The sequence below is a fragment of the Heterodontus francisci genome, chromosome 7 (assembly GCF_036365525.1).
Source record: "Heterodontus francisci isolate sHetFra1 chromosome 7, sHetFra1.hap1, whole genome shotgun sequence".
NCBI classification, from domain to species: domain Eukaryota; kingdom Metazoa; phylum Chordata; class Chondrichthyes; order Heterodontiformes; family Heterodontidae; genus Heterodontus; species Heterodontus francisci.
The window spans coordinates 59267352-59291820 of NC_090377.1; the positions used below are offsets into that span (position 1 = coordinate 59267352).

At 40.5% G+C, this 24469-nt stretch overlaps 1 protein-coding gene across 3 annotated transcripts in view; it reads left to right on the forward strand.

The window, feature by feature from the left end:
• The first annotated feature begins 307 nt into the window (after positions 1-307).
• Positions 308-24469, forward strand: part of itgb6 (integrin, beta 6) — a 62150-nt gene continuing 37988 nt past the window's right edge. For 2 of the 3 annotated variants that reach the window (XM_068035265.1, XM_068035266.1), the window contains exons 1-8: positions 565-748; positions 1202-1281; positions 2216-2420; positions 3026-3272; positions 6345-6510; positions 6628-6789; positions 9679-9774; positions 17703-17792. In XM_068035265.1, coding sequence (XP_067891366.1) covers positions 688-748; positions 1202-1281; positions 2216-2420; positions 3026-3272; positions 6345-6510; positions 6628-6789; positions 9679-9774; positions 17703-17792 — 1107 coding nt within the window. In that variant the 5' untranslated portion in view covers positions 565-687. Of the gene's footprint in view, positions 344-441; positions 542-564; positions 749-1201; positions 1282-2215; positions 2421-3025; positions 3273-6344; positions 6511-6627; positions 6790-9678; positions 9775-17702; positions 17793-24469 lie in introns of those variants that run through there. The other variant, XM_068035267.1, reaches the window with a different exon arrangement.

The following is a 24469-nucleotide window of genomic DNA, read 5'->3' on the forward strand; positions in this document are numbered from 1 at the left end:
GGGTGACTTTAGAGTCGGAAAGTTTGTTCGGGCTTGTCAACTGGGGAGTCAGGCTTGTAAATAATAGAGGGCACACGCTGTGCCACTGGCCCTTTCTACAGACATTAATGTGGGTAAAATTGTGTGTTGAACTTCAATACTTTTGTTAGATGGTCTGTACCTAACCATCTATTATCATGGAAATCCTGGACTTACAAAGTCAAAACAAATTAATCACAACTTCGTTTAGAAGTTTTTGAACTGTCAGGTGTGCCGGATTTTAGCAGCGATGTTGTGAATATGAAGAATGTTATTGTGAGAGTCATTGAAATGTACCGGAAATATGGAGCTGACAATGGGCCAGGTGAGCTCTCTCTGCCTTTCCCCAGGCAGTACTTGTATGATCTGCGCTCTCTGCACCTTTCTAACATGTTTTCTTCATACCTGTCTTTACCATAAAAGGAAGAAGGAAGTTGGCGAAGGGCAGGGGCGAGGCGGCTACAACATGGTGACAATACTTCTCCGAGACTCTCAGTATCAGCAGTCAGCTCCACCTCCACAGGTAGAAGGTAAGGAGCACGTCCCTTGCTCTGTGTTTGCAGCTCCTCCCCCACAAAGTGAGGCTGCAGGTATCAGGAGCTTCTCAAGTCTTCCTTCGCCTGCTACTTGAAACTCATCCTTTATGTCTGTTTACTCAAACCCAAAGACATGCGAGTGGACCTGGTGACAATCGTGTTGCTTCTGGCAAAAGCATTAAGTAGTGCTGAAGGTGAGTTCATGGTCACTTTTCACTTTTACTTTTTTATACGCAAGGTCCAGTAAAGTCTGCTTCATGACCATGAGTATTGCCTGAAGTTTCTGATAAATGTGCAGTGAAACTATTTAATGTACAGTAAGTGAACTGAAATGTTTGGTTTTGAATATTGTTACCTAATGTGCGCAAATATTATTTCCCTATTTGCAAATTATGAATTAGCATCTGAATGTTGCACCTGATTTTTCGGGGAGGGGCCGATATCTTACTGTTCAGAATGCATTAGTATAATCCATTCGTTCGATCATTTTATTTTAAAGACTAAGTTTTTGAAAAAATCATCTACTTGTTTACACTTAGCAGCTAGTGCATTTTGTCAAGTGTTCAGATATGTTGCTATCGGTCACAGGCACATTATTCCCTTAATTCATGTTCCGGTCGCTTATTCCTCCATTGTTTTCTTGGCAGGTTCCTGCTCTCCTGGAAGTGCAGTCACTTGTGAAGACTGTTTGAAACTCGGGCCGCAGTGTGGTTGGTGCTTTCAAGAGGTAGAACAAGAGCTTTTAAAACATTATCAAGTCTTCCAAGGACAATCTTTCCATTTACTCCGCTTTTTATTAAAGTGTTAGATGAAAGTTCTTTTTTGTGTTGGTTGCTCGTGAGTTTGACCATGAGGTTAATAGTTAATCCATTAAAACCACAGCCTTCTCCTCCAGTCTTGTGCGTTCTCTTTGTCGCAATTGCAGTCTACTGAACTACAGTATAAGTAAATGAATAATCCAGTTTATGGATGACTCGAATGTATTGAATATAGCAAAGTGTTTGCTCATAGCGTGTCCAGCCACAAGTTGTCCTAGTTATTATCTTCGCGCAAACATTACTGAAGGCAAGGAATTCTAATGGCTGTCATCTGCAGTTCAAACCGGAAATTTACACCAGCTGAAAATGTACCTGTTGTCTTACCTGTGTAAACGCCGTCGTCTAAATTATTAAAGTAGCCCCAGGCTCAGAAAATTACGGTCTTGACCAAACTTGTACAAATATTCCTCTCAAATTACAGAGCGAGTGAATACAAGCCTGTGAAACAAAATGCATGCTGCATATTGTATCAAGAAACAGAAAATATATTCCAAATGGCATCCCGTTCCCTTTGTTCAGTTCAAAATACATATCTTGCAGTAAGAAATACAAGAACTTATGTTTTCAGATAAAGTATGTACCGGGGCCTAGGTAAAACTAATTTGAAGTGGTTTTACTGATGTTCAAAAACATTACATAGGGTTCAATTGGATTGTTGGTTTGGGGATTTGAATATTATTGTTTTCCTGATCGAGATCATTTGGCACATATAAAAATGTTAGGAAAGGAAATGTGATTGATTGTTAGCAGATTTCAAAATTCCCCGGCCTTGTTTTATTTTGGAAAACATTCCTATGAAGATGACTATAGATCTGGGCTTGGAATGTGTATTATTTATTTTAGGACTTCAGTGACGATTCAAGCTCTGGTGGAAGATGTGACACCCTTGACAATCTTTTGCTGCGAGAATGTGCCATGGAGTTTATAGAGTTCTCCGTCAGCCATCTTGAGGTTATAAGAAGCGAGGCTTTAAGTTTGAGCAGCGAGAAGGAGGACGGGAAAAGGACACAAATGTCCCCACAAAAACTTGCACTTAACCTGCGACCAGGTAAACTCGATGAAGAGTAGCATTCTTGTGTACTCGCACATGCATCTGAAAAGAAAGTGCACTCAGCTTTCACTGAAATACTAAGTACAGTCTATCCTGTCAAGTGAGAATTTCCTTTATTGTCTTGGAATGTCAGCGCCAGGAAGCCTTTAAATGTGCTTTAAATCGCTGCAAAAGTAAAAGGTGAATTTAGGAGATATACACACTCCATTAAAGGGAGCAGTTTTAAATTTTAAAAAAATCTCGTTGGCTTCCTGATTTTAGCATTAATGCTGAAGTGCTAGAATGCGAATAGCGCCTCCAGTAAAAGCTGGAACTCTCTCGTTTTGAATAAAGTAAGCTTTATAGGTTTTACTGTACTGGAAACATAAGGATAAAAACACAATGTCGTTTTTCTTAAGCAGTAGAGGTATTTTTCAATATAAAGTCAACCCCTAATTCTTAATGAGAAGGAATAAAAATTCAAACTCTGTAAATTTATTTACGTATTAATGCCGGCAGACGTCACGCACACGATCACATTTGTTTTTCGGATAGAAATATTCAGCACCTCAAATGTGGTGTTTGTTTTTGGTTTTAATATGAAAGACATAATTTTCTAACAGGTAATCGGGTGACATTCGGAGTGGATGTGCGGCAGTTTGAAGATTATCCAGTTGACCTCTATTACCTAATGGACCTTTCTGCCTCTATGACTGATGACCTGGACAGAATTAAAGAACTGGGCTCCTCCCTCTCCAAAGAGATGGCTAAATTAACCAGTAACTTTAAACTGGGCTTTGGAGCGTTCGTAGACAAGCCAATGTCTCCTTTTATTAAAACGACTCCGAGCGATTTAGCTAATCCCTGCTGGTACGCAATTTATATTGTTAATATATATGTCGAATGTTCACGCATTTTTCAGAAGCTAGGAAAGTCAGGGTGTTAATAATACAGAACTAGCAGAGACCCTTGAAGTCAAATTAGTATCTTTATTGCAACAATATTGCTTTAAATGCGGGATTTCCAGTTATTCCTTCACCAAAGACTTCTAACAGAATCAAAGCTTCTCACTGGAAAAAGCTACAGAAAGCTGTCCTTGTGTAAAAACAGGCCTAAGAATGTAAATTTTGTAGAGTCTGGCCCTGCAACTTGTTTGTAGTCATAGAATATGAAAGTCTAATTGGGAACTGCTTTCTCCTGAGATGAAAAGGCAGGTTTACATCTGATGGGCTCAATGTTATTTGAGGAATAAACAATCTATTTCTTTGAAATCTGCCTGTTATAATTTCAGTGTCTGTCATTGAAGAAAACAGCTTCATAACTACCAATCTTGTTCCATGATGAAGTCCTTGTTTAGGATTCAAGTTTGGTAGCAACATTATAACTGCTCCATCCTTGAGTCTAAGTTTATGCGGTGGCATGCCCATTGGAGTTCAATTGTGCAGAAACACTGGAGGGTATAGGCTGTTATTTACTTTGTCTATAGAATCAACACTTATATTTTCTTTCAATTCACCTGACACCTTTTCTAAATCATTTTTATTCAAATCCAGTGAATCTTTGTTTTTCGCACAAAGAATAGCTTTGAATAATAATGTGTATCAAATAATTGTCCCCGCCATTTTGCTGCACTAGACCAATTCCTCCATCTCATCCACCCCTCCAATTCAACCCCTCCTATGCCATGCCCTTCCCAGGCCATTCCATTGTTCCCAGGTCATTCCATTATTCTCATGCCATCCCCGTCTTGCTCTTCCCATCCCTCACAGAAATAATTTCTCCAGCCAGGGTATCTTTGTTGTTGGACTCTCTTCACCTTCCACTGTTTTTGTTCTCCACCAACCCCAGCCACCCTGTGCCACTGTGCCAACAACCATTGGCAGCCACACATGGGTCACACACCACATTCCTCCATGGGCACCAGGCACCACTCAACAAATAAACCCACCAACAGATGTGCCCCTTAAACTGAACAATCAAAACAGTCTGGACAGACAGAAACTGACTTATTATAGTTAAGCTTCATGATTAAGCTCGTCTATGTTAATCCCGTCCAAAAATAAAGCTGCTTTTTCTGATGACACAAAAAGAGGGCTGCACTTTAATATCATTTTAAAACAAAGCTATCACCAGTCTAATAACAAAACACACATTCTGCTAATTATAATGTAAGGCTCATTCTTAACTTTAAGTCAAAGATGTTCCTGCTAAGTTGCGGTGCAGTTAAAGTGCACATTTTGCAGAGTCCTTGAGTATCTTCAAGTCAGAAATCAATATATCTTTAGTTACTAAGGGGATTAAGGGATATGGGGATAGTGCGGGAAGGAGGAGTTGAGGTAGAAGATCAACCATTATCATGTTGAATGGCGGAGCAGGCTAAAGGTCTGCGAGACCTACTCCTGTTCCTATTTCTTATGTTCTTATGTTATGGTTGCTGTGAAAAAGTTTCCACCGTCGAAATTGGTTTAAACCAACATTTTACATTTTAAAACTTAAATGTGATTAGAGTCCAAGCAGTCAGCTGGTAGCTTTTTAGTATCCATTTAGGTTACAAGCATTGTATAGGTGTGAAATGGCACAGCAATGCTACAGCAAGAATTTTAAAGCAACTGAAACTGAACTGAGGGCTCAACCAGACATTAAAGCTAAATAGAATGAGACTTCCTGGGGGAGGGAATTTCAATCTGTTGTCTCCAGAGTCAGGTTGGGCTTAAACTCTGCATATACACTACACCCATACTAAATATATAGTGTAAATATGGCCACAATTGTTGTGTTAAAAAAAAAAAGCCTCCTATCCTATAAACTCTTTTCCAATATTAAAAACTTCACCAGCAGATGGAAGTCACTGAGCAGAGCTATGCAAATAGATTTAAAGCTGCTGTTATTAGGAAGAAGACTCCACACTTGTTTGGAATAGATAATTTTCAGAGCCAGAGAGTTTGATTGGCAGTAATTAACAATGATCATGTAGTTAAAAGGGTACTTATACTACTAATGACAAGACTTAACTTTCTGTGATGAGTTTACTTCATACCTATCACACAAATACAGCAACTTCATGACATTCAATGCATGTCGATAATGAGGCAGACAGCAAAATGACAGTTTCACGAAGCTCACGGCAAAGCAGTGCACCTCAAACAACGACTTCTCGATATTGGTATTTAACTGTGCATCTGTTCCTCAACCATAGTTGCTGTTACATTTACACATAAATAACAGCAAGCACCACTCGCCTCATTATTATTTTGACAGTAAATTCTGGTTTAACATTACTGCTTCCCATATTTTGAAATCTATTTGTATGCTGGAACATTTTCCATTAGCTATGTATGTGTGGGAAACCTCACCCAGCTTCCAGACTGTAAAAATAAATGCACCCTATATAACTTTGATCTATACAAATAATGCACCTCAAAATATATACCCATCTCCGATCAATCTAAGTTTTATCAATTTAGCCTTAGAATGCAGTTATATTGCAAATATCAGTTGTGGAGAGCATTTCCACCACTGTTTTAGCATCACTGCAAAGAGGTTTGCACCTGACAGCAATTCTAAAGTTGTAGTATAAATCCATAGGGCCTGACTTGACTCAACTCTAGACAAATGTGTATGACCTCACATACTTCATTCTGGAAATAGATATAAAGTGTGAAGAATTTAAGGGATATCTTACTTTTTATTAAAACTTCAATTATCAATTAAAATAATTCAAAATAACTTTCATCATAGTGCTATAAAAACTGATATCACCTTTATTTAGAGGATTCATCCTTTCCTGATAAAAATATTTAAATTTCCTTCTACTTTATGTGCCAAGTTCTATGATAAGGTTTTTCATGAGGTGCTCAATATTTTCCAAACTCAGGTGTTGCTACATTCTGAATTCTATTGTGAATGGAACTGGAAAAATATTATATCTTTTTTTTAAAATAGGAGGCACGACATACATTGTTTGCCCACATTTGGTTACAGACACATGCTATCACTGACTGAGGATACCACAAAATTTAATGAAGTTGTTCAAAAACAACAAATTTCTGCAAATATGGACACTCCTGAAGGAGGATTTGATGCAATATTACAAGCATCTGTCTGTAAGGTAATTTAACCTTTAAGTTCACTTACCTACGGGAGTAGTCACTGCTGCACAGATAGGAAAGAACTGACATGAATATACAAAAGCAACTTGTTGAAATATTAATATTCTATATTTTAGGAAAAAATTGGTTGGCGCAATGATTCCTTGCACATGTTGGTATTTGTGACTGATGCTGATACACATTTTGGAATGGACAGCAAGTTGGCTGGAATTGTTATACCTCATGATGGAAAATGCCACCTAGACAACCAGAACGAATACACCAAGTCAACAGCAATGGTAAAGGAAAAGTTTTTTTTTTAAATGCTTTGTTTACCTGAAAATCATTTATATTAAAAGCCAAAACTAATGGTTGCAAAATAACACTGCCAATTTTTTTGTGGGATACTTGGGTTCCAGTTCAACATTTAAAAATTCTCAACATAAGCTTAATTGCAATAATTCAAATTCCTGAAAGGATTAGAAATAATTACTCAAAACAAAACTCGAAATGTTACCTGAAATATATATGCCATTCATTTAAATGAATCTTTTAGGTTTTGATAGATGTTAATTTTTCAGTCTAGTTTGCTTAGACCTGAATATTCCAGTTCATAAAATACCACAATTATGGAGGATACCAAACGATTAAATGTGAACATTCAATTCCCAGTAATTTTCTGCAAATAAATAAAACCTCATAGTGTATTGACATAGGAACTAGGTTTGGTGCCCATTCAAACTCAATAAATGGCAAATAATGGTGTTATGACTACCATGCACCATGTTCCTCTAACACTACCTCTTTACTGGTGACATGAAAGTTAGTTTGCATGATTATTGCAGTCTAATTTTCTTTTGGAAATGAGTGTTGCTCTGCTTGTTCATTGAACATTTGTATACTTGATTTGGACATGTTTTCCTGCAGTCTTATCAATGACTGCTACAGTAAAGCTGCACATAGAAGGATGGATTTCCGTTTCGTTTTTCTTTCTTGTCTCTTTTTATCTCTCTTTAGTCCTGTCTTTCTTTCTCTCTCTCTATTTCACTTTCTGTACCAGATTTGATACTGAATCAACTATTTTAACTGACACTTCCTGGTTCAGACTCTGTGCTGCTCATTAACAATTCTTCAATTTGGTTGAGGAGCTACACAGTGCTTGCTCTGTCCGCACAGGTCCTAGTCCTCGTCCTCTGTAGCTTTCTAACAACAGCAAGTTCCAGTGCAAAAAACCATAGAAAGTCTGTGGGCAAGTGTAAGTGTAATGCAGGGCTGACATTGTTCGTTTGCCATGGAAAGCAAAATCTGGCCCATTATCTTCAAGTCCAAAGGCATCTTTAGGGATATGCTTGCTCCTGTCAATGCCCAAGTACCTGTGTTCATATGCAAACTAACAATTTATTAGGCAGTTTAGTTCAGTTCCATCCTATATGGTCCTGAACATTGTCCAGTTGTCATTTGTGTGTTAATTCCAGCCAAACCCCATTCACTATTTTACCTTTATCCACAAGATTTGTAATTTATCAAACGATCTAATTTTTACATATTACTTTGGGCTGCTAAAGAAAGGCTAAGCATCTCCCATTAATCTACTCCCCTCAAGGGGTCCCTTGTACAGTTCGTCAGCATTCCTCAAGCAATTTTCCCACACTCACCATAAATCTTATAGGTCTATAATTAGAAGGCTAGAGTGTGGTGCAGAAAGATGCTAACAGCACTGGATCAATTCCTGTATAGGCTGTGGTAGTTCATGGAGGTCTGCCTCCTTGCCTTGCCCCACGTTTGAGGAGTGGTGACCCTCAAGCTATACATCACCAACTGTTTTCTCTCTCATAGGGAGAGATGCTTATGGTCCTTTAGGACTATGGCTAGAGCAAACTTTGTAACAAGTTGCATTTTTATGCTGCCTTTAATGTAGCAAAAGATCCCAGGATGCTTCAATAGGGAACACGGAAATGACACCTAGTAAAAGTTTGTATAGAGTTAGGAAAGCTGACTGAAGAAGATGTGGTTGAGAAATGGATTTTGAGAAGATTTTTTAATAAAGAAAAGTTTTTGGTGAGGCTGGTGTTAATGAGGAAAAAGTTATGGTTCTTCCAAAATTTAGTGTCACACAGGTACTTAAACAACACAATACCTGTCAGGGAGTCAAGGATAATGGGGGAGAAGTAAAACAATTGTCAGCCTTTTCAATGTTCTAAGCAGGTTATTGCTGTATTTTGTAACAACAAATTGATCTTATATTATACAAATGGAAATTGACACCATTCTTATAAATAATAATGGCAACAGGCGGTGTGGTAAATGAGCAAAAGGATGGGGCCCTAAAGATGGAACCTATGGCCATGTTGGAAGTGGTCTTGTGGGTCCAGCGGAGAGCCACATGGACTGCAGCAGTTCATGAAGAAGGCTCACCATCACCTTCTCAAGGACAATTAGGGATGGGCAATAAATGCTGGCCGAGCCAGAGACACCCACATCCCGTGAAAGAATAAAAAAAAATGTTCCCAGTTTAAAACACCTTAGATACCCTGATAGGGTCAATGAGCTGGGTCTGTATACATCAGAAAATTGTAGGTTTAAGGGTAATTTGATCAAGGTTTATAAAAAAATGAAGAGACTAGGTTCTGTTTATATTGAGAAATTATTACAACTGAATAGGTTGAGGAGGACCAACGTATACTTAGAAATTATGTAAGGGTAGAACTAGATTGGAAATTAGGCAGTTCTTCTTTTCCCAGAGAATAGTGGACCTGTGGAACATGTCGCCAGCGTGTGTGGTGAACACTGATTATCTGTAGTCCTACAAGGGAGAGCTGGACCTGTTCCTGGCTGGGGTAGAGATCACCATGTGCAAGAGGTAGGTGTCTGTAATGTAAATCATGGCCAATGTGATCTCCAGGACTAGTTTTGTTTGCGTAAGAGGCTTAAAGAGGAATTTTCCATTTCTTTTTCCATAACTGGTTTACATTTTTAAGCTAAGTCTTTGCCTTTCCCAGATTGCATGGCTCCAGATGGGTGGGAGTGTATTCATTCTGATGCCTCAGGCATCACAACTGTGTGGGACAGGCTGGATGGAACAGTAGATCTTTTCCTGTCTATTATTTTTGTATGTTTATATAATGTCAAGCATTGTAAATTCCATAAATATTTTCATTTTATATTTTTCTTTTACTTTATATTTGTAGGAATATCCCTCACTTGGGCAACTAATAGAAAAGCTTGTGGAAAATAATATCCTGCTGATTTTTGCTGTCACAAATAAGCAACTGAACATATACAAGGTAATTTAATTCACTATTGTAACTGAAAGAATTGCAGAAACTTCAATGCTTAATAAGCAATGTATTTAAAGAAAATTTCTGGAGGCAGGAGTCTTGGAAGCAGAATGAAAAATTTGCATTTCAAAGTGAGTTAAAGTCTGATAAAGAAGAATGCTGTGGACTATAAGGAATCACAATATGATTCTCTGGTGCAGATACAGCATTGAACACCTACAATTCAGAAGTGTAATGGAAAAACCAAAATATAAGGATTGGAACTTTCCACTTTTATGGAAACTTGGTGCATTGCATACATTCAGGAGAAGGGAATAGATGGATATTGAGGAAGGGTAGATGTAATTAGAGTTGGAAGAGGATTATGTGGAGCTATAAACATTGAATAGACTAGTTGGGCCAAATGAATAATCTCTGCTGTAGATTCTATGTAAACTTTGCTTTTGCATGACTTCCACCCACCATAATAAGGATGTGTCCCTGACGTAAGCCAATTTTCTAATCTCAGGGCCATTTTCATTTTCCATGCAGGCTTACTGGAGTTTACCAGAGCAGCCAATGATTTGTGCAGCAGGCCTCAGAGTACTGCAGTGTAGCACTGCAGTCTGGAGAGTAGAAAAACTGAAAATTAAAAAAAAAAAATGCACCTGAACCTATTGAAGGACAAACAGATGCCTTTTGCACACAATGTTTCCAGGAAATGAATGATGGAAATTTCTGTGGATGATGTACTTGCCTTTAATAGCCAAAGCATAGAATATAAGTGCAGGGAGGTTATGCTAGAACTATATAAAACACTGGTTAGGTCACAGCAGGAGTACTGTGTGCAATTCTGGTCACTGCACTATGGTAAAATCTAATTGCATTTGAGAGGGTACAGAGGAGATTTACGAGGATGTTCCCTGGTCAGGGAGAATTTTAGATATCAGGAAAGATTGGATAGGCTAAGGTTTTTTTTTTTGGAACAGGGAAGGCTGAGGGGAGACCTAATTGAAGGGCATAAAATTATGAAGGGTCTTGATAGAATGTATAGGAAGGCTGTATTCCCCTTAGTTGAGGGGTCCCTAACCAGGGGGCATGGATTTAGGGCAAGCGGTAGGAGATTTAGAGGAGATTCAAAGGGAAATGTTTTCACCCAGAGAGTGGTCAGGATCTGGAACTCATTGCCTGATAGGATGGTAGAAGCAGAAACCCTCATAACATATAAAAATTACTAGGATATGTGCTTGAAGTGCCGTAACCTACAAGGCTACGGATGAAGAGTGTAAAGTGGGATTAGGCTGGATAGCTACTTGTTGGCTGGTGCGGACATGATGGGCCAAATAGCCTCCTTCCATGCTGTAAATTTCTATGATTCTATGTACTTCAGTCATTTGTATTGTATTACAATATGCCTGTCCGTATTATATATTTCCTGTCAATTTTGGCATTGGTGAGACCACATCTGGAGTACTGTGTACAGTACTGGTCTCCTTATTTAAGGAAGGCTGTAAATGCTTTGGAGGCAGTACAGAGAAGATTTACTAGACTAATACATGGAATGGGTGGGCTGTCTTACGAGGAAAGAATGGACAGGCTAGGCTTGTATCCGCTGGAATTTAGAAGAGTAAGAGGTGACTTGATTGAAACATATTAGATCCTGAGGGGTCTTGACAGAGTGGATGTGGAAAGGATGTTTCCCGTTGTGGGAGAATCTAGAAATAGGGGTCACTGTTTAAAAATAAAGGGTTGCTCATTTAAGACAGAGATGAGGAGAAATTTTTCTCAGAGGGTCATGAGTCTTCGGAATAATCTTCCTCAAAAAGCGGTGGAAGCAGAGTCTTTGAATATTTTTAAGGCAGAGGTTATTAGATTCTTGATAAACAAGGGGGTAAAAGGTTATCGAAAGTAGGTGGAAATGTGGAGTAATCAGTTCAGCCATGAACTTATTGAATGGCGGAGGAGGCTCGAAGGGCTGAGTGGCTTACTCCTGCTCCTAATTCGTATGTTCGTATGAAATCAGAGTGTGTTTGAGGTGAACAGAGCAGGTCCCGGAGTTTGAGTTTGTTGAGGTGCCAGTGTAATTTGAGCAGAAAACCTAGATCAGTTATTTGCACAATGGTACAGAAATTGTAAATGAAACAATACTAATTCAATAAATTATATATTTTTTTAATAAGACTTCATTTGATTTCATTTTTCGTTCTTTACCTTGTGCTCATCAAGATGAGGTTATTAGCTTTTGGAAATTAAATACTTTGCCATTTTGATAACTGGTGCCAGTGTTAGATGCATAATACAGTTCCCTCTACTCTGCACAGTAATTGCTTTACACCATACACCGAATCAGACCTCTCTACTGTAGCAAGTACAGTTTTCCATTACACCAGCGATCCTGTGTCCTTGCTGTGATTGCCAATTTGTTGCTATTTAATGTATAATTAGGGATAATTTTGTCTTGTGGGCCCATGACCACAGAGAATTAAGTTCAGACTCATTCCCCACACAACTGCAAACTGATGGAGGAGTCTTTCATCTGATCAGTTTGGGTTGGATTCAAACTCAGGCTGTGGCAGTGAAAGGCTACTGTATTCTAGCCCACTATACCCGGTACCCTACACTATTTTTAATTCCTGAGAAATTGTACCTGGCTGGAAATTAAAATAACTTTTTGATCAAAATATACAATGGGTGATTTAGCAGAATCTAATTACCAGTAATCTCTTTAATTAAAAAATAAATTTATATCACAGAGCTTATAATCATTAAGAGAAATTTTCCTGTGTCTGCACCCACTGCATTGGATTGCCTGGTTGCTTAGAGTATCTGAAAATCAGGAGGCTAAACCTGAAAAGGAATGCAGCTGATTTTTCGATATCCACTGTGCCCGAGATCCCATGCATCTGGGTACAAACCCAGGCGAATCTTCCCTGTTTATCTATATGTTGCCGCAGCAGTATAAACACAACTTAAAAATGGCTCTGGCCTGGCACTCAATCCTTAGTCCTTAAAACTAACAGTGTAGCAACCCAGTGAAATGCAACTTATTTCAAAGAGCTATTGTTATATCTAGACTATGACAGTCGTCACTACCAAAATGACTCAGCTTTGCTCTATGAATCATAAAAGATGAAACATGGAATTTTATCTTTTATTGGTTTGAGGAAATTCATTGCCCACTACAGTAGCGCACGCCTTCAGCTTATCATACAGGATTGGTGAGTCTATGTTAATCAGAATAAAATTAAACTTTATTGGTACAAAACTTGCTCAGCAATCTTAAGAATTACTGATTGTACATATGCTAAAATAAATGAAACAAACAGTAAGGATTTTACACATGTTTAGTCATCATATCACTAAGCCTGTCTTAATAGGTGACTGTGTAGACAACCTTTCCTTATGACACTGAAGTTGGCCTCTGAATGCTAGGGTCCTGTAGCATAGTACACAAACACAGCTCATACCTCTACTCTAATCAGGTATATTGAGATGGATGTGCAAGGTTCAATGATTGTACCCCACAATTTCCTCATTTTCCTTTGGATGTGATCCATTCACACACAAAGCAGTTCAACAAATTATATTTACAACTGCTGGTTTATTTCGTACTTTAACAACCTTCTTTTGCTTGAGGCATACATTCCCACCTAGAAAACAAGCAGAAGCTAACCAACAGCTTTAAAAAGCTGGCAGTTTGATGGCATATAATTAACAGGCTAGAACCACTCAGTTCTGTAATCAGACAGCCACACAGTCTGTGTGTAGGCCTACAGCCTCATACTTTTATATCAGCGATCCTATTCAAACTACACAAGTAAATTTTGCACATGCCTACGAAGGAAACCAATGTGGTAGCTGCTACTCAAATAACTGAGTGTGTGATATTTTATATGGCTAGCATTTAAGTGCATCCACTTCAATTGCTGCATTATCCTTTCTTGGGCGTTGCAATATCATGATGACTGGAAGGAATGTGTAAGTTTTGCTGAGTAAATGCAGCATACTATTGCTGCCTTAGGATGTTGGGTTGAATAACAGGAAAATAGGAGCCAAGCTGCATAACAGTGAGGACCTTCCATATCCTAATACACAGCTATGATTAAAGAGAAGAGCATCTGGATTTGATGCTTCGTAAAGAATTGAATCACATTGTGTTTATAGTGCAGGAGTTAAATATTTAATGAAGAATCTAGAAAGAACTGTCATTTATTTAACACCTGTCAGGAAACTCAGCAGCCAATTGGTGTACCAGAAAATCCAACCCAATTGTTTTACTGATGAGATAAATGAACAATTAATCTATTTTACTGCTGTTGATTGAGGTATAAATATTGGCCAGACACCAGAAGGACTTCCTTGTTCTCCTTCAAATATTACTACCTGAGCAAGCAGATGTGGCTTTATTTAACATCTCATCTGACAACAGCATCTCCTGCAATGCAGTAGTCCCTCGGTACTGCACTGAACTATCAGCCTAGATTATGTAAATAGATTCAAAGCCCATGACCTTCTGGCCGAGAGGTGAAAGTGCTACAACTGAGGCAAGCTGACACTTAAATTATACAGAAGATGAAGACTCTGAAAATCCATGCGGAAGCACATCCTGACGTAAGTTTTAAGATGCCCTCACCCAGGCCTACTGCTGTTGACACCACCAAAATTCAGAGCTCAGGGGAGCCCTACTTTACATGAAAATGGCAAGCACTCGTGTATCTTGAGCAGCTGGCCAGAAAGGCCAGAAAGTGGGGACATTGCCGAAAGCCTTCAGAAAAGAGAGGCATGTGTCTCCATAGCCCCCTTTGTAAGAGGAATACTTACAAAACTTGCCTTCCTTTTCTTCAGGAGTCCCACTTAGGCTCCATTTTCTCATTTGGTGGGTAGATATGCCTGATTTCACCAGGTGCGCCTCTGTTAATCATACACTAGGTGCCTCTGAAGGCTGAGAATGGAGAAACTTCTGAAGGAGGGAGTTCCCAAGCCCCCAGCCCATATGCCTGGAGCTTGACTGAATTTGCAGCCCATCCGGTGGACTCCTGCCAAGTTATCACAGGAGCGTGCCAGAAGGGCCATTGATTTCAAAGCTAAACTCTTTGATCGAATATGATTGCAATTATTTGACTTGTCACATTTATGTATTTTAGATTCTAATCTCCCTTCTCTTCTGAAAAAAGTTGGCTGTGGTCCATGAGACTATGCAATTTAAAGGAGAATAGTTTGGAATGAAGGACTTATATTTAAAAAAATTGAAAAAATGTACACTTAAAATTGTTAAGAGTAGCTGTCAGGAGGGAATCTTTGTGAATGTCTCCTTCCCCTGCCCTCTTGACAATCCTTCTTCAACTGACAGGTTTGCATGTACTCTCATTGGCATTCCAAAGGTTGACACCTTATTATAATCTTTTCACTAAGAAAATAACATCATCATTTTGGATTACAATGCCTTTAGAGCAAAAGTCAGTTATTAGAGATTGAATTTGGTTAGCAGCATGAATTATCTCTACAGCTGATCACTATAGTTGATTTCCCATGTGTACTTTTGCTCAATGTTGAATGGTGCATTATGCAGCTGTTTCAACCTTCACCCTCAACCTCTACCCTTAAAAATAGCTTTTTCCTGATCAATCTTCATTTTCATTGATTTAGAGCCACAGTGGCAATCTGAGCAGAGTTCTATTCAGCTGCTTAAATTACTGATAAGCAACATTATTAAACAGTTGAGCAGTTTAAACAGTTGATTAATAAAAACTAAATGATCAGTTTCAAAAAGAAAATAAAACAATCATCATGGATGACCCCAAAATTCCAGTAGAATATTGTTTTATGAGTACACAATTAATAGGTGGTCAAACTGCTGTTTAAAGTGCTGTTCAGTGCTTTGCTGCAGTACACATGGGCAATTGGGTTTGAGATCTTATCTGGCATCTTCAAAAATTAAATGTTGTTCTCTGGAAAATAATCCGTACAACCGATTTGTACAGTTCATTATAATTGGTTGGGACAGTACATTCTTCCACATAATGTGCATTTGACATCTGAAAATTGACATCTGCAAGATCACCACAAGCAGGTTCTTTCCATAATAATGTGCTAGAAAGTTTGTATACTCAGTATTGTAATGTTTTTCCCAACACTGATGTGCAAATACCAGCAAATGCTCCTTTGGGAAATTACTTTGAGACAATTGTAAGAAACAATTTGTGATCTAGTAGTCCTGTTATTGCTACAGCCTTTTTGTTGATATTGTTTGCTTCTTTTATAAATACCACATGTTTTGCAAACTTTTGTGTCCCTGTTGCATCTCATTATCAGTGCTTTTATAAATAATGTGACCCTTCTTCTCACCAAACCAGCATATATGAAATTAGATGCAAGACCAGTAAAAAATACATAAGTTTGGATAGGGGCCGCTGAGTGGGCAATCTCCATAATGTTGGGCTTACGCACATGCATGTTGCAGCTGTTAGGTATCTCTCATTAAAGACAGGAACCTTGCTGCATAAATATGCTATTGGTACAATATTGGTAACATTTTGAGACCGTGTGGAGTTTCATTGTCTATTTGCATTGCTTAAATAAAACTTAATCATCACATTCTCCAGAATTTTGCAGACATCTCTTTTGTGCATCAACCTCGTTATAATGAACACAGATATGTTGAAATACACATTGACACAATTGCTCAAAGTCTATCTTAATCTTTTTTTCAAAAATAGACTTTATTCATAAAAATTTGTTTTAAAAAAATGACAAACAGTTCAAATTACATTTCAGAAAGTGCAATTGAGATCAGGTTCCTTCGATACAGAACATGAGGTGCCTCACAACTCTTGCCATTCCATTTTATATGCAATGTACATTTGCATTACATAGCAAAAACATTTTTGGTGCATACAGCCCAAGGGGTTTTACAGGGGTTCCAGCCCCTCAGTTCACTATGGCGGGAGGACCTTACACAGTGGCCTTTCCCCATTGAGTCTTTGCGGCAGCTGCCCCGAGCTTTAGTGCGTCCTCAGCGTAGTCCTGGACCTTGGAATGTGCCAGTCTGCAACACCTGGTCATGGACAACTCTTTGCACAGGAAGACCAGCAAGTTTCGGGCAGATCAAAGAGCCTCTTTCACCAAGTTGATAGTCCTCCAGCAGCAGTTGATGTTTATCTCGGTGTGCGTCCCTGGGAACAGCCCGGAGAGCACAGAGTCCTGTGTTACAGGGCTGTTCAGGATGAACCTCGACAAAAACCACTGCATCTCTTTCCACACCTGCTCAAAGTCTATCTTAATTAGATTAATTCATGTTTTTTCTAAATTCATTGTTTGCATTGGAGAACTCTTTTTTTCTACTTTCAACATCTTTCCCCATTTTATAGTTGCACTGATCTTTTCATTCATATTAACAACCAAAGGAAAATAAATCATTATTTGGAGTGTTTTAAGCAAGATCTTTGTTGCTCAGTTTCATTTCTCAGACTTGTTGGTGGTAGCCTTTTTACATTTTGCAATGTATTGTGAGTTGGTTTAATGTGGGTCGCTTTGGTCGCCATTACATGAGCTGCATTAACAGTGGTGCAGGACTGCCTCTTCCAGGTGATCTCAGAACACTTGGAAAACTCAAAGCCATTATACTTCTCATTATGCATCATCACAATTTGGAAAACTATGTTCTGTTGATAGAGGGCATGCAGTTTAACTACAGCAATAAATCCGAGGTTGTGAACAAGTAAATGGCTACCATATTTCCAACCAAAATAAACAACCAATAACTGAATCAAATTGTTTACAGAAAAAGCAACTGAGTTAGTCATCCTCCAACAACATCGAAGATTTTGTCACAATCTTTCATGTTTCTGACTATTTTTAGAAATAAAGGTTTATATTTATGATTACACAGAAATTTCTTTTATAGGTACATTTGTTGCTTTTTAAAAATAATCCTCTTATTTGTTGCCTTCTTATAGAATTATGCAAAACTGATACCTGGTGCCACAGTGGAGCCGCTTGCAAGTGATTCTGGGAATATCCTTCAATTGATCATTAAGGCATACAAGGTACATTTTTGTATATTTAGCACCCAACAGACAATGCAAATCTCCATGGCATTCACTGAAAATGTTTATTACTTAGTTAACTGACCATTTTTTTAAACAAATATTGGGATTTAGTGTGAATTTTATAAATTCATATTATGTGGGCGTCGCTGGCTAGGCCAGCATTGGTTGCCCATCCCTAATTGCCCATGAGAAGGTGGTGGTGTGCTGCCTTCTTGAACAGCTGCAGTCCATGTTGGGTAGGCACAGCCACAGTGCTATTAGGGAGTTCTAGGATTTTGACCCAGTGACAGTGAAGGAACGGCGATATATTTCCAAGTCAGGATGGTGTGTGGCTTGGAGGGGAACTTGCAGGTGGTGGTGTTCCCAACCATTTGCTGCCCTTGTCCTTCCAGGTGGTAGAGGTCGTGGGTTTGGAAGGTGCTGTCTAAGGAGCCTTGGTGTGTTGCTGCAGTGCATCTTCTGGATGGTACACACTGCAGCCACTGTGCGTCAGTGGTGGAGGGAATGAATGTTTGTGGATAGGGTGCCAAACAAGCGGGATGCTTTGTCCTGGATGGTGTCGAGCTTCTTGAGTGTTGTTGGAGCTGCACCCATCCAAGCAAGTGGAGAGTATTCCATCACACTCCTGACTTGTGCTTTGTTGATGGTGTACAGGCTTTGGGGAGTCAGGAGGTGAGTTATTCGCCACAGGATTCCTAGCCTCTGACTCGCTCTGGTAGCCGTGGTATTTATACGGCTACTCCAGTTCAGTTTCTGGTCAATAGTAGCCCCTAGGATGTTGATAGTGGGGGATTCAGCGATCCTAATGCCATTGAATGTCAAGGGGAGATGGTTAGATTCTCTCTTGTTGGAGATGGTCATTGCCTGGCAATTGTGTGGCGCGAATGTTACTTGCCACTTATCAGCCCGAGCCTGGATATTGTCCAAGTCTTGCTGCATTTCTACACAGACTGCTTCAGTATCTGAGGAGTCACGAAAGGTGCTGAACATTGTGCAATCATCAGCAAACATCCCCACTTCTGACCTTACGATTGAAGGAAGGTCATTGATGAAGCAGCTGAAGATGGTTGTGCCTAGGACACTACCCTGAGGAACTCCTGCAGTGATGTCCTGGAGCTGAGATGAGTGACTTCCAACAACCACAACCATCTTCCTTTGCGCTAGGTATGACTCCAACCAGCGGACAGTTTTCCCTCGATTCCCATTGACTTAAGTTTTGCTAGGACTCCTTGATGCAATACTCGGTCAAATGCTGCCTTGATGTCAAGGGCAGTCACTCTCACCTCACCTCTTGAGTTCAGCTCTTTTGTCCATGTTTGTACCAAGGCTGTAATGAGGTCAGGTGCTGAATGGCCCTGGCAGAATCCAAACTGAGCAACAGTGAGCAGGTTATTGCTAAGCAAGTGCCGCTCGATCGTACTGTCAATGACACCTTCCATCACATTACTGATGATTGAGAGTAGACTGATGGGACAGTATTGGCCGGGTTGGACTTGTCCTGCTTTTTGTGTACAGGACATATCTGGGCAATTTTTCACATTGCCAGGTAGATACCAGCGTTGTAGCTGTACTGGAACAGCTTGGCTAGGGGTGCGGCAAGTTCTGGAGCACAGGTCTTCAGTACTATTGCTGGAATATTGTCAGGACCCATAGCCTTTGCAGTGTCCAGTGCCTTCAGTTGTTTCTTGATATCACGTGGAATGAATCGAATTGGCTGAAGACTGGCATCTGTGATGCTGGGGACTTCAGAAGGAGACCCAGATGGATCAGCAACTCTGCACTTCTGGCTGAAGACTGTTGCAAATGCTTCAGCCTTATCTTTTGCACTGATGTTCCGGGGTCCCCCATTATTGAGGATGGGGATATTTGTGGAGCCACCTCCTCCAGTTAGTTGTTTAATTGTCCACCACCCTTCACAGCTGGATGTGGCAGTACTGCAGAAATATGACATTTAAGCCTGGATTTTAAGTTCAGGTGTGAGCATGGCATGCAGATCAGCTGGTCAGTGCCAATGATGGTGCCAGCATGAGGTCCAGGCCATTTTAACATGGTGGGAATGAAGAAACGCAGGGTAGTGGGATTTTGCACGGCAGGGGGCTACCCGATGGTTACCCAAGGAAACAGTTCCTAGCAGAAGGCAAATGGTTGGGGGTTGGGGGGGGGAGGTAGGGAAGAAGTGATCATGATAATAAAAACAAAATACTGCGGATGCCGGAAATCTGAAATAAAAACAAGAAATGCTGGAACCACTCAGCAGGTCTGGCAGCATCTGTGGAAAGAGAAGCAGAGTTAACGTTTCGGGTCAGTGACCCTTCATCGAAGAAGTGATCATGGTTGTGGGAGAGAAAGGGAAGCTGGGGGCAGGGAAGGCGTAGGTTACCTTGTGAAGCCCAGACAAACACTTCTTTTGGCCCACAAGGAAACGTTAAGTGTTAAAATAAAATTTATCTGGGGGCCTCTCGTGGAGGCCATCCTGTTTGCCATCAGCTTTCACTGGAGGCTCCAGCACACTGGGCATCAATGCTATGACCAACAGTTAAGATTGTGTCGGTATCTGAAAGATGTCCTGGCACTTAAATATTGATGAGGCCTGCAGGCAGGTGGCTGTTGGAAATATAGCAATTAAAATGACACCAGCCATGAACATGTTGGGGCCATTCTGGTGAGCGCCTTCCCGCCATTTGAACCAACTATCTACCCTGTTTCTGCTGGAGGTACATGGCTAAAATCAGCCCTCTAGTTTCCAACTACAATAGCTAAACAGTTTTGCTTCACAGCAATGTTGGAGTAAAATTTCAGAGTCCTCAGAAAGAAGCAGTGTAAGACCCCAGAACAAGTCATCTCATACACTGTTAATCCCCAAAGTATTCTTTAAACTTAGTCATAAAGTCATAACAGCACAGGAGCCCATTTGGCCCATCGAGTCCATGCTGACTCTCTGTACAGCAATCCAACCAGTGCCATTCCCCGGCTCTAGACCCATAGCCCTGTAAGTTTATTTCCCTCAAGTGCCCATCCAATTTCCTTTTGAAATAATTCATTGTCTCCACTTCCACCACCCTCATAGGCAGTGAGTGCCAGGTCATTAGTACTTGCTGTGTAAAGAAGTTCTTCCTCACATCCCCCTTGCACCTCTTCCCCAAAACCTTAAATCTGTGCTCCCTGGTCCTTGTACCATCAGCTAATGGGAATAGTTTTTCTTTGTCTAACCCACCAATACCTGTCAGATCTTGTACACCTCGAACAAATCTCCCAATGCAAGCTGTGAGGAGGACACAAAGAGGCTGCAAAGAGATATAGGCAGGTTAACTGAGTGGCAAACAAGGTGGCAGATGAAGTATAATGTGGTGAAGTGTGAAGTTATTCACTTTGGTCATAACAATAGGAAAGCAGAATATTTTTTAAAAGTGTGTGAAACTTGTTGATGTTCAGAGAGACTTGGGTGTACTTGTACAAGTATGCAAATACAGCAACAATTGGAAAAACAAATTGAATATTGGCCTTTATTGCAAGGGGATTGGAGTACAAGAATAAAGAAGTCTTATTACAATTGTATGGGGCTTTGGTGAGACCACACCTGGAATACTGTGTGCAATATTGGTCTCCATATTTAAGGAAGGATATATTTGCATTGGAGGCAGTACAGTGAAGGTTCACCAGATTGGTTCCTGGGATGAGTGGTGCAGAGGGGTCTAGGTGTTCTAGTGCATGAGTCACAAAAAGTTGGTAGTACAGGAAGTAATAAAGAAGGCTAATGGATGCTATGCTTTATTATGAGAGGAATTGAAAATAAAAGCAATGAAGTTGTGCTTCAGTTATACAGGGTATTGGTGAGACCACATCTCAAATACTGTGTGCAGTTTTGGTCTCTTTCTTTAAGGAAGGATGTAAATGCATTGTAAGTGGTTCAGAGGAAATTTACTAGATTGATACCTGGAATGAGTCCGTTGTCTCATGAGAAAAGGTTGGACAGACTGGGCTTGTTTTCACTGGAGTTTAGAAGAGTGAGGGAAGACTTGACTGAAGTTTCTAAGATCCTAAATGGTCTTGACAAGGTGGATGTGGAAAGGATGTTCCTCTTGTGAGTGAGTCCAGAACTAGGGGGTACTGTTATAAAATTAGGGTTCACCCTTATAGGTCAGAGATGAGGAGAAATTTTTTCTCTGAGGGTTGTGCGACTCTGGCATTCTCTGCCTCAGAAGGTGGTAGAGGCGGGGTCATTGAATATTTTCAAGGCGGAGGTAGATTCCTGTTTGGCAAGGGAATTAAAGGTTATCGAGGGTAGATGGGAGTGTGGAATTTGAGACACAAACAGATCAGCCATGACCTTATTGAATGGCAGAGCAGGCGAGAGGGATTGAAGGACCTACTTCTGCTTCTAATTTGTATGTTCGTATGTCCTATGAGTAAATTGGGTCTATATTCTGTGGAGCTTAGAAGAATGAGAGGTGATCTGATTGAAACGTTTAAGGTAAGTGTGTCATGATGGCTGGGGCCAACTGGAAGGCCCCGGCGAGGTGGGGTGGGAGTTGTGTTGTGCAGTCCAGCGGTGGTGGGAGTGGTTACGGGGGTAAAGTGGTTCCCGGCAGGGATCTTCCAGGAGCCACAGATTGCCCATGGGGGAGGGCCCCCCACCAAGTCCACAGGGACTGTGCCTTGTGTTAAAAGCTGCGGAGGCACCGCCCCCCCCCCCCACCCCCCCCCCACCACTGGTACGATTCCAGCACCAGCGGGAAGAATACCTTATTTGGCCATTAATAGGCCACTTAAGGGCCTCAATTGGTCTCTAGGTGGGTTAGTCTGTGCGGGCCATCCCGCCACCGGTAAGATGGGCCCTCCATCCCCCGCCACCCATCGCAATTCTCCACGCCTCACCACCTCCAACTCAGGGGGCCCATAAAGTCTAGCCCGTTGTTTCCCTTGGCTGGGGCATCTGGAACAAAGGTGCACAGTTTCAGGATAAGGGGCCAATCATTGAGGACTGAGATGAGGAGAAATTTCTTCACTCAAAGGGTTGTGAATCTTTGGAATGCTCTACCCCAGAGGGTTGTGGATGTGCCATAGTTGAATATATTTAAGGCTGAGATAGACAGATTTTTAGTTTCTCAGGGAATCAAGGGATATGGGGAGCGGGCAGGAAAGTGGAGTTGAAGGCCAAAATCACCCATGATTATACTGAGTGGCAGAGCAGGCTCGACAGGCTGTATGATCTCCTCCTATTTCTTATGTTTGCATCGAGGAGAACAACCCCAGCTTCTCCAACCTAACCTTGTAGCTAAAATCCCTCATCCCTGGAACCATTCTGGTAAATGTCCTCTGCACCCTCTCAAGGACTCTCACATCTTTCCGAAAGTGTAATGACCAGAACTGGACACAGTATTGTACTTGTGGCCTAACCAGAGCTTTATAAAGGTTCAGACTAACCTCCCTGCTCTTGTAATTAATACCTCTATGCGTTGTTAAGTACTCTCTTTGGAATAAACACCCAAGTCTCCCTGTAGACTCTTTAGAACTGTACCATTTAGCCCATATTGCCACTCCCTATCCCTTTTGCCAATACACATCACCTCATAGTTCTCTGTATTAAATTCCACCTGCTGCCTCTCTGCCGATTCTGCTGGCCTATCTATGTCCAGTTGCAGTTGACTGGTATCACCCTCACTATCTGACACACCTCCAAGTTTGGTATCATCGAAATTTTACTCTGTATTCCAATATCCAAGTCACTTATGTATATCAAAAAAGCAGTGATCCTCGCACTGAACCTTGGGCAACACCACTGTCTACCATCCTCCAGTCTGAAAAAAAATTTCCCGCCACTCACTGTTTTCTGTCCTTAAGCCAATTTTTTATTCAATTGGACACTGACCCTCCTATTCCATGAGCCTCAGTTTTGGTAACCATCCTTTTATATGGTATTTTGTCAAAGGTTTTCTTAAAATCCATACAGATAACATCCATTGCTTTCCCTTCATCAATCTTCCCTGTTACTTCATCAAAGATCAATTAGATTGGTCAAGCACGATCTGCCTTTTACATATCTGTGTTGTCTCTCCCTAATTAACTCAAACCTCTCCAAATCCCTGTTGATTTTTTTCCACATTATTGTTTCTAAAACCTGACCACAGATGTTAAACTGACCAGCCTGTAGTTCCTAGAAATGCCCTTATACCCTTTCTTGACTAAAGGTGTCTCTTTTGCCTCTCCCTAATCCTCTGGCACCTCCCCCATATCTAGGGAAAATTGGAAGATTAGCAAACCCTTCCACTATCTCCACTCCCACTTCCTTTAGCAACCTGGGGTGCAAGCCATCCAGATCAGGCCACTTATGCAGTCTAAGCATCGCCAGCCTTTCCCGTACATCCTGCCTATCAATATTTTCATCTCATTCATTACCTCTGCCATTTCTGCTTCTACTGATATTTTGTCAGCATCCTCTTCCTTTGTAAACATCAATACAAAGTACTATCAAGTATTCTAGCCTTGCCCTGCACCTCTAAGTGATTTGCCAATGATCACCCTCTTTGTCCCTATTCAGCACCAGACACTTGTGTTTTAGATGCTGGTAGAAAATTTTGGGGTTCCCTTTTATATGAACTGCCATTCTATTCTCATGTTCTCTCCTTGCCAGTCGTATTTTCCTCTTCACTTTCCCTCTCAGCTTATTGTATTTG